General features: G+C 41.8%; 1 protein-coding gene across 2 annotated transcripts in view; it reads right to left on the bottom strand.

Moving 5' to 3' along the window:
* SEC31B (SEC31 homolog B (S. cerevisiae)) overlaps positions 1-7323 on the bottom strand; it is a 30189-nt gene extending 22866 nt beyond the window's left edge. For both annotated transcript variants that reach the window (XM_009888742.1, XM_009888741.1), the window contains exons 1-7: positions 7235-7323; positions 5543-5666; positions 4510-4705; positions 3605-3700; positions 2377-2517; positions 1708-1850; positions 1456-1555 (exon numbers count right to left, since the gene is read on the bottom strand). In XM_009888742.1, the coding sequence (XP_009887044.1) occupies positions 1456-1555; positions 1708-1850; positions 2377-2517; positions 3605-3700; positions 4510-4705; positions 5543-5666; positions 7235-7313 (879 nt within the window). In that variant the 5' untranslated portion in view covers positions 7314-7323. The remainder of the gene's footprint in view (positions 1-1455; positions 1556-1707; positions 1851-2376; positions 2518-3604; positions 3701-4509; positions 4706-5542; positions 5667-7234) is intronic.
* Between the last annotated feature and the right edge of the window lie 2938 nt (positions 7324-10261).

The raw sequence follows: 10261 nt of genomic DNA on the forward strand, positions 1-10261 counted from the left end.
ATGGCCCAGTCACAGACTTCCTGCCTGATGTTGGGCAGCTCACTAACACAACCTTGACTTTGAACCTCCAGTTCGTAAAACAAAGATATTTCCTTTATGCCTTACAGGCACAAAGCACAGAGAATCACAGCTTCCTCCTCTGTGGGAACATGATCTGTATTTTCTCTTCCCAGATATAAAACCTTGCATTTGCCTATATTAAAATCTGGACTGCTAAGTTAAGAAAGCCCAAACAAACAACAAACACTGAAAAACAATGACCAAAAAAACCCCCCAAATATCTTCAAAAAAACAAAGAAGCTAACCCTTGTCCCAAATTCACCAGATTAGCCATTCTGTATAACTGGACTGTCCTTAGTATTGAAAACCTTCCCAATCCTTGTATCACATGAAATTTTTCTGTTCATTGGTACCAAGTCAAGAACAGCACCCTAACAATAGTTTGTGCATAAATGCCTAAGCTGAATTTGGACACTGCAAATGTACTGCAGCATGCATAAAGATAAGGCAGCTGCACTAAAATTGGTTTGTTTGGGTTCTTTTTTTTTTTAATTTTTCTGCTAAAACACAGTGAAACGACTTTAGTAAAAATTAGACTTTAGGAACATTTCAGAGTTTAATTCTCTTCTAACCACTAGACATCTGTACAGAGTAAGCATCAAATCCCATGAAAGCACAATAGCAACATTTCATGGGCTTTATGAAAATGGATTAATTTTTTTTTTCCATGCCTCCAAGGCAAAGGTGGTCAGCTAAGTGAAATTGTCCCATGAAATGAATCCAACCTGGGGCTCCCAGCTGGACTTTGTTCAGTATTGTTAGAGTACTTTCCCCATGCTATCATCAAGATCAACTGCATTAATTTTGTTCAAAGTTCAAAATTCAGTTCTATTCAGAATTGAACAAGAAGGTATGTAGAAATTTTTTTAATACAGTCCTATTTTAATTCAGGTGATACTAAAATATTTCAAAGATGGTAATTTTGAGATGCATGACTAGATAAGCACATACATGTGAAACCACTGCACTTGTTCCTCTCTCATTGTTCCTCTCTCAATAACCCTAACAAATGCTCCTCATTTTCCTTGAAGTTTCCCCTCAAGAAACTTACTACCCTAGGAGAAGGAAGAAGAAACAAATGGACACAGAGAACATTACATATGTGAACATAGCAAGAGCAATCATAATTAGCTGAATCTAAGTTTTAGTTAAAGATTTCTTCCCTCTATGATATCTGGACACAGACATATCCAAGAAAATCTCTGCCTGTCTCTGTTGTTTTCAGTCTGGTTATGGACAACACTTTCATTCACTCCAGACAGGGAGAGTGCAGAAGACACACTGGAGGAAATTACATTGGCACTCCACAAGGATACAGCGAAGGGACACATACATAGCATAGCACACAACTCTGTACAAAGCAGACCATGTGTACTTATAGCTGTGGTTATGTACCTCCCCCACGCTTGGGTTCCAACACAAGATCCGGTTGTCTTTGGCGCTACTCAACAGCAGTTCGGGGTCAGCCTGGCACCAAGAGACAGAAAGAACTCCCCTAAAATAGATCAGAAAAAAAATCAGTCATTCCTCTGTGAAACAAAGGAGGCCTAGCAAAAAAATCATAGTTTTCCTAAGTCCAGTCTCCCAGATGTCTGCCTTTCAAAGATGGAGATCCTTGAAAAGGCAACACAACAAGCAGGCCCTCACCTCGTGTGCCCTTCCAGCTGGCTCAAAGGAGAGGTAGCAAAACGTAAGTCCCATATTTGGATCACTGGCAAGCGGTCATCCTCAGAGGAAAGGACTAGCTGGGTTGCAACTTCTGGATGCCAGGCCATTCCTGAGCAATGCATCTAGGGACAAAAATAGTACAGGCTCAAAATTCAGCAAAGCAAGCTGGCAGTAGCACAAATGGCCCAGAGCCAAGTCACTCTGCACTTAACTCACCTATAATGCTTGACGTAAAGCAAGCCTAGCAATGCCTTTTTGTGAGAAGCAAGTATTTCTACCTTCCCCTATGCAGCAAAAAAACCCACTAACGATACAGAAGTAGTACTAGTTCACAGTTGATCCAGGAAGACAGCTGGGATTAAAATGCAGGAGGCTTCCCATAAATGAGCTGTGAACGTAGAAATTGAATGCAAGGGTGCCCTAATTTTAGGAACAGCTAAGGGTCTTGTTTCTCCATTTCATTAGAGGAAAAAGAGAGGTGTTTTGATGTTACAGCTCTAAGAGAACCAGCACCAACATCTCCCACAACAAAAAAAAAAAACCAAACCAAAACCAAAAACGCTTGATCCCAAGAGCCTGTGCCACTGCTTTGCAGTGACACATGGCACGTCGTAATCTAGTTAGAACCAGAGTCTTTCCTCCACTCACTCTGTTGCTGTGGTCGCTGACTTTGATGATAGGCTCATTCTTCCTGAGGTCCCAAACCACAGCCTTGCCACTGGGGTGAGCAGAGGACAGGATATGCTGCACCTGCCGATTCCAGGACACCACACTGATGTCTTCGTGAGGCTGTCAAGAAAGCAAAGGCCACATATCCATTATCTCCTTGTTGAGGGAACACTAATCACAGGATTCTGTCACTAGCTTAACTAAGAGATTTGAAGATACATAGATTCCTCTCTTCAATCACTAATCAACTACCTGGAAAAAAAGCAGCACTAACCAGAAAGACTAGGGAGCATGGAAAGTCCTTCACTCAGGATGTACACTGGACAGCCAAACTCTATGAGGAATATGTCATCTGGAAAAGCACCTTTGCGTTTTGGAAGCAGGTACTGGATTCTGTATTGGCCAAATGTGTCAGAAATAAGAGTCCAGAGGAGAACTGCAGCTGAGAGAACGTAGGTACTTCTACCCTGACTTCTGGGATGAACTTAAACAGAAAGATGACCTTGTGCAACATTTCAGGAGTGCAGTGAGTTGGAAAATAATGAAGTATTCAAGGCTAATTGCCATTACTGTACCTACCGCAATGCAGGAGATAGGCAATGAGACAAATGGGAGGCTTATTGGAGGAAAAACTTGGCCTGTTTTTAGGCGAGTTTACTACAATGTTTTCACTTTCAGGAGTTGATTGCCCTGATTAACATAACCAGCATCAGAAGATCAGAAGTTTCTTCCTCTTCAAACTCAGGAAACATTATCTGGGGGTAATAGCCAAGATGCATTAAAAGGCTCACTGGCTCTGCTAGGGATATTACTTTCATGAAATATGAAAAGCTTCAGCTGAAGCCTGAAGTAAATTCATTCCTCAGAGAAGGTCCAATAAGCCTTCTTAATCCATCACACATGCCCCAGCTGGATCACAAGATAAACTGGTCAGTTACTTGATTCAAATCCACAAAGAGCTTACCCATCCATGCAAAGTGCATCCTTCCAGAGCTTGCCAGCCTACCTCCCCAACCCTCTCACCGTCCACCTCCCCAGAAGGAAGCTGATCAGTAAGTTCTGATTCATCTTTCTCCTGACAGACGTCAAGGTCATTCCCCCTTCACAGACTGACTAGACAACGACGACTCCAAACACTCCCATATTTTTGCTTCACCTACTGGGATATAAAACTGCAGGGACAGTGCCCAGAGGAAAACTTGTTTACCTGTGATTTAGCCCCCGGAGTCATAGGCACACTGAAGTTATTCAAGTCCCAGATGAAAATTTCAGAATCATTGGCTCCAGAAGCCAAGAGGTTACTCTGTAGAAAAAAAAAAAGCTCAGCTGAGGTTCAACGGGAAAGAGGACGGGTTTCTTCAAAATAAATGTAAGCAAAAAATCAAAAAACTTCTGAAGTCAGATGAAAGCTGCCACTGTTAAGCGGAAAGATACTAACCAGATTATAAACTGTTGTGGCTTGGGCATAAACCAAGCACATTTCTGGCCTCGATGCCTTCAGCTGTGCCATAGTACAGACCTATTTAAAATTTGTCTAGCAAGCTACATGTGCAGGTGGCTGATATTACTCATCACAAAACCCTGCCACAGGCCTGGAAGCCACTGTGTCTGGCCAGCTGAGCCTTTGCCCTGCATCCTGGCACCAAGGACACTTCTTTGAGAAGATGCAGGCCTCCCACAAGGGTCTGCAGATTACTTCCAATTTGCCTTTGTGCTACCACGAGAACTTGTGTTCTGTTCCCTACTCACTCATGTTGCAGTCCCTTCAAGTGCGATTAGAGCCCCAATGAATTAGACACCAACTGAACAAATTAAAAAAAAAAAAAGTTCTTATTTCAAATGTGTAATGGTCTAACATGTAACACTATTGCAAGATGCATTTTGACAGAGAGGCAAGAGACTTGATGAAGGTCACAGGGGAATTTGTGGCAAAGCTGTGAACAGAACCCAAATCTGAGTTCCAAACCAGTTTTGTGTCACAATTACCAAGCCTCTTTCAGGTTAAAAACTGTTCCTTCAGTTTATAAATCTCTATACAGAAAGGAAAAACTTTCTTTTTTTAACATGGAGGTTAACTTTCATTTGGTTATTAAGTATCTTAATGTTTCATACCTGGAAAGGGTTGAAGTCAAGAGCTCGAACAGGACCTGAATGCTTCTCTGTCTGCCCAATTACAGGCTCGCTCTTTGAAGCCAAGATGCGGTGCACACTGTACATTGTCAGTACACCATTATCCCCTCCACCAATGATCACTCCGGAGGACTCCGGGGACCCATTTCCAAAGTTACCCCAGATGAGCTTATGAAACCTAAAAAAGAAGAAAATAAAGCTGGCATAAGCGACAATATCTGGTGGAAGTCAAGACATCCTCTGTATTACCAAAAACCACATCCATTTTCTGACCTATCAAACATAACCATCAGCCTGCACCTTAAATAACCATTTCCCTTTGAAGATGACTGTGGCTTTTACCAAGGAAGAAATAAATTAGTTTCCCTCCAAAGACTTTTACACAGAACTTACAAAGGAAGAGCTAGTCTGTCTCTTTTTTCCTTTCCCCCACCCCCTTAAAATGTTCAGGACCTCATACGGGATTTGGTGGATGAACTCCTCTAACCTAAACTAAAGAGAAAATTAGATTACAGGACTATATGCCTTCTTTTCCAGAGCTATTATCTGAAAAATATGTTTACCCACTGTAAAAGCTGCTGGTTACAAATCAAGGCTATGTTTTACACTGGGGGCAAATGTCACCCGCACTGATGAGCCAAAGAAATCACCTTGTCTTAAAAAGCTAGAAGACAAGTTTCACTCTGCCTCTAGTCTCTTTATTGCAAATCATTAGCTCCAGCACATTTGTGATGCTCTCTCACAGAGAGAGCATCAGCTCTCATCAGCAATTTGTCAGCACTCTCCTGACTGACTACCACGTAAGTTCTTTCAGACTTCTGCAATGGTCCAACTGCTGTACTTTTACACCCAACATGATTTGTGTCAACAAAAACATTCAATTTTGAAGACAGAGGTCAACTGATCCAAAAGATCATTTTATATCCCAAATATATTATCTCCTCCTCTCCTTTCTTGTACCAAAAAAGCCCTTTTTAGTTCCATTGATTGATACATCACCATGAATCTCTAGTACCTGTTTGAGGCAGAAAGCGTTCCTTTCTGCTTCATGTCCAGGGAGGGATCCCTGAAGTCAACCTCAAATATTTCCAAGGTGGCATTTGTACTGAAGGATGCATCCAGTTGTTGGGCAGATGTTCCTAGCAGAAGTACAAGGGCAAAACAAGTGGGCACTTTTTTCAAGAGCACAAGATACAAAAAGAGCAAGGCACTGGAAACCTATTCTTCATAGTCAAAGCAACCTTGGTTGTGCTTGTTCACGGAGATGACATGTTTGAATACCTCAGAAATAGTAACCAACAATTATGACAAAGACTTTGAAAGAAATTAGAACTTCTTCAAGAAATTCTGGGCACCAGGGTCACTGTTGCACAAATACGTTTCTATCCTGGGATAAATATAATTCATATACTCTCTTTCAAGTAGCCACAGCTTGTGATACTAAGCCCTTATCTAAATTACAAATGCAGTCACCTCATGAAGCCCTGCTACAAGTATGATCCCAAATACTTCTGTATACTGCTCCTCAACAATGACCATATGTCTTGATCAAACCGTCTAAACCTGGTCTACAGCAAAAGCTCTTCAACCTTAGCCAACTAAACACTCCCCAACAACCCACAGACAGCTAGCAGTCACACAGTGGTGGCATCCTTCCTTCCCCCTAGCTTAGAAAATAAAAGCTAAAAATAGATTTAACATTGCCTAATGGGACACTGCCAGGCAAATAGTCACCCAGTTACCACAGAGGTGCTTTGTAACTGCCTATGGCATGGAAAGTGCCCAAGAGACTATTAAAAAGCAGTAAAAATTATGAAACTATGCAGTTTCTGATCAAAAGCAGACTGAAGCCAAGACCTCTGGTCCAACCAAAAATCTGTCCTTATTAGAGAAACACAAAATTGACTATCTGCCCCAAAAATGGTAATGTTGCTTCTAAGGCAACAGCTGAACTTTTGTCACTTTCTTTGACAGTCATCCCTGAAAACAAAAAAAAAAAAGGAACACAATATGGCAGCACTGCATAACCCAGGCAGGAGACAGAGCTGACTAGTTCTCATATTGGGCAAACAACCCAAGCTGTTGGTTCTTCACAGACACTAAACTCACCCACTTCCAACTCAGTGAACAGGCTGACTTTGTGGTCCAGGAAATAAAATTATTATAACAATAGTGAATAATGAATAATACCAACAAAATGTAAATTTAAGGTTTTGCAGAAATATTGGAAATTGAATGAGAACCAAAACACGCAACTTTAGGGAGAAGAGATTTGTATTATTTGATTGTCAAACCACATGATAATGCCTGAAGATCAACAAAGTTAAAGTGACCTTAAATGAACATGATTAGAATGAACTTCTTTTTTCCACAGACATACCAAGTAAGTAATCTTATTTTATTTTAATTTTTATAGCAAGCAGGCATTGGAGTTCATACAGACTTAATTAGAAGTTAGAACAAAAAAGCCATGTATTTACCCTTTGAAAAAAATCACTGGCATTTAAGGTGTCAAAGCTGGGCAGACAAATAATCCTCTTTAAAAAAAAAAATAAGGCTGCAATGATTTCAGTATACTGCTTGTAAGTTTTCTAGAGATTATTAAGGTGGGAACTGTTGAAAGTTAAATCCGATACAACAATACAACTCTACATAAAACCTCTCTGTGACTCATACTTTAATTTTCACAAATTGTGAACAAATTTACCTGTTGCTAGGTAAATGGGGTGGTTGTTTGCTGGACTCCATGCCTGGACAGCTGTTCGCTCAATTTCCTTTAGCTTCATTTTCTAGGCTCTAGAAGAAATTTCACACAGTGGTTAGAACAGCCAGATAAAGTCAACATGGAAATAATCACACCAGTAACAAAATATCCCCCTTACAAAGGTACCACATGAACAAATTGCTCTCAACAGAGAGAAGTTACTTTTTATTTCCTGAGCTAGTGAATACAGTTGCACAGGAATGAATTAGGGTATTTCAGAATTAACGAAAAAAACCCTAAACAATCCCAGCTGTCTCAACCCAGATTTTCTTTCATATATAGCTCTCTTTTTCATATACCCCTATTGCAGGAGAGTTTCAGTAAAAAGAAGGGGATCTAAATTAAACAACATACTTAAGTCTTCAGTCCAGGCTGGTTTAAATCAGCTGCAGAAATTAATTTTAAAAACCTATTTGCAAAGCACTAGTTGCTCTCTCTGAACAAGCTGATGTCGGGATATACATAGGCAAAAAGGGAGCAGAAGGAATACCAGGGCAGGCTAAATTCCAAGCAGAAAAGTGACGTGGCAACAGAAAACAAAGTGCAATCCTATCATGTGCCAATTCAGTTAATGTACTTTGTTCTCGTTCCTCTGAGAAGTGAAAGGAAGAAATTCATTTGACTTTCTGCTTGAGTTTGTAAATGGTAGAAGGTGAGAAGCAGCGACGCAGAAGTAACTACTGGGTTTCAATCTCAGCTCTGACAATTCTTTTTATTTACACTGGATAGATCAACTGACACCTGTAAAATGGGAACACAACTTTCCCCATGTCACTGGAGAGAGATTAGATAGGCAATAAAGTAGCGGGATCACTGAAAGTCAAACAACAACAGGCAGCCAGGAGGTTGCAAAACAGAATATAAATACAAATTATTGTTCTGTGTAGGATCCCATTCTTGCTGAGGAGAAAGCACCCAGCACTTCTCCATCCCAGACTATGCCCAGGCCTTCTAGACATGTCAGTAACATAAATGATGCGTGGACATATCATGCACAGGCTTGCAGGGCCACTCTCGTGAGCAGTTCCTAAACCTTTCAAGCTCGGCTGTAATGCAGTCTTTTAACTCTAGCTAAACAGAGCTGCTAACTATGCACTCAGGTGATACCACGCCGAATAAAGTAAAACTGTCAGCAGGCAGCACAGCAAAACACCCTGCATCTTGACAGCTCACCATGATTAACCTTTCCCAGTTACTTGACACTGTTTGTGGTAGCCGTGCTGACGGCTAAACCACAGTTGGCACCACGTGGCCCTCTCTCAGGGCTACAACGGTCAGTGCTTCAGAGTTAGGCCTTACTCAGGCCAGAATATGGATGCTTATTTGTACCCAAATTCATAAAGGTAGCTTGCTGTCACCAGCCCCACTGTCTGGCCAAACCATCCAAAAAAAACCCAACAGTTTTGAAAAAGCTTACATCATCTTGTGGCTTATATGAAGCTATGGCCTCCTGAGGCCCACACGAAGGGAAATCTGGTCAGCATTGCTTCTCGGGCTTCGACCTCCTGGCTAATAACCCCACACTCTTTTTAGGGTTTCTTCTCTGTCACCAGTCAGAAGGTAAGGACATCCTCTCTCTCCCCACGCACTATCAGGATGTGCTGTTTGATTAGAATTTATTTAATGTTTTTAGCATTAGTCTGCAGTAGTATCTCCTCAAGCTCAAAGTACCTATTGCCATTCTCACATTAACCTTATCCCAACTTAGCTGAGGCCCAGAACACTTGTACAATAAGACAAGTGCAACCGTTTCCTCATGCAGCCCAGAAACAGAGGTGGAAAGGTCGTCTCCTCCCCATCACCATAACAGACCTCTAAAGCTTACTTTCCTGTCTTCCAGCACACACTTTGTGGAGTACTCGTTAGGGCTCCATCACATTCTCTCTGCCAAGAAGTTCCAGTGTCCACTCAACTGTCTCACATACTAGTGCAGGAACACTGTCCAGGTCTCTCTTCAATGAAAATATCCCCAGAAGGATTCAGGTGAACCTGCTACCAACAGCCTACTGCACAAAGCATCACTTGACCCTACTGACGTGGGGAAGCAGGACAGCTCTATGTTCCTTACCAGTCCTTTTCTTGCCTCTTTCTCCTCCAGTTACAATCCATCAATCATGGGAACTGGCTGTACATACAGGCGTTGCTGCTTCTTGGCTTTTGAGAAGGCAACTCCCCTGCAAACATTATTAAACAATGGCCAAGAGACCACTTCCCTCTCGCAAATTAACTGGTACGGAAGCAATGAAAAGCACAACCATCACTAACTCAGCCAGGTGAATGGTACAGGCTCCCACTCCTTACCCTCTGTGCTGGACTGACCGCAGGGCTGGCACAATTTGCATTTAACAGGCTAACAAAGACAAGTCACAAAAAACATGCAGATCAATTGTCCAGCTTTTCTTGTCAATAGAGCATTTTGCATAAGGAAGTCCACATTAGTGTTCTCTTTTCACAAAGATTAGTCAGGACAGAACACAAAGGTAAAGTGTCTTGCCCGTGATAACTCACCCAGACATAGGAAAGCAAAACAAAGCACCATTTAGAGTGGCTCAATATCAACAGAACAACTGTAGAAGTGCTGGATCCTAGTTATTGAACAGGTACATTGTATCCCTGGTCCTCAAGGCAAAGCAGCTGTGGTGTCAACAGACTGGAGAAGGCCCATAAGAGATGCATAAGAAGCCAAGATCACAGTATCATGCCACCTCTTAAGCACCTCCTATCAGTTCAGCTCCACTGCAGCTGAGGTTTTGCAGGGATGCAGCAGCACCTCCTCCAGTAGGGTCTGAGTTTGGAAGTGAAAAAAAGCCTGATTTGAGTCTTACTTTTAGAAAAGCAGTCCTTCTGTACACTGTGCCTGTCTGTATCCAGGACGGGGCTCACGGTCTTAAGAGCAGGAAAAAGCCCTTCTTTAGCAGCCTCTTGTGGTTGCCTGAGAAAAACTCACAGGCATCTGACTCTTCAAACAGG

This window comes from Charadrius vociferus, unplaced genomic scaffold, assembly GCF_000708025.1.
Source record: "Charadrius vociferus isolate BGI_N301 unplaced genomic scaffold, ASM70802v2 scaffold436, whole genome shotgun sequence".
Classification (NCBI taxonomy): Eukaryota; Metazoa; Chordata; class Aves; order Charadriiformes; family Charadriidae; genus Charadrius; species Charadrius vociferus.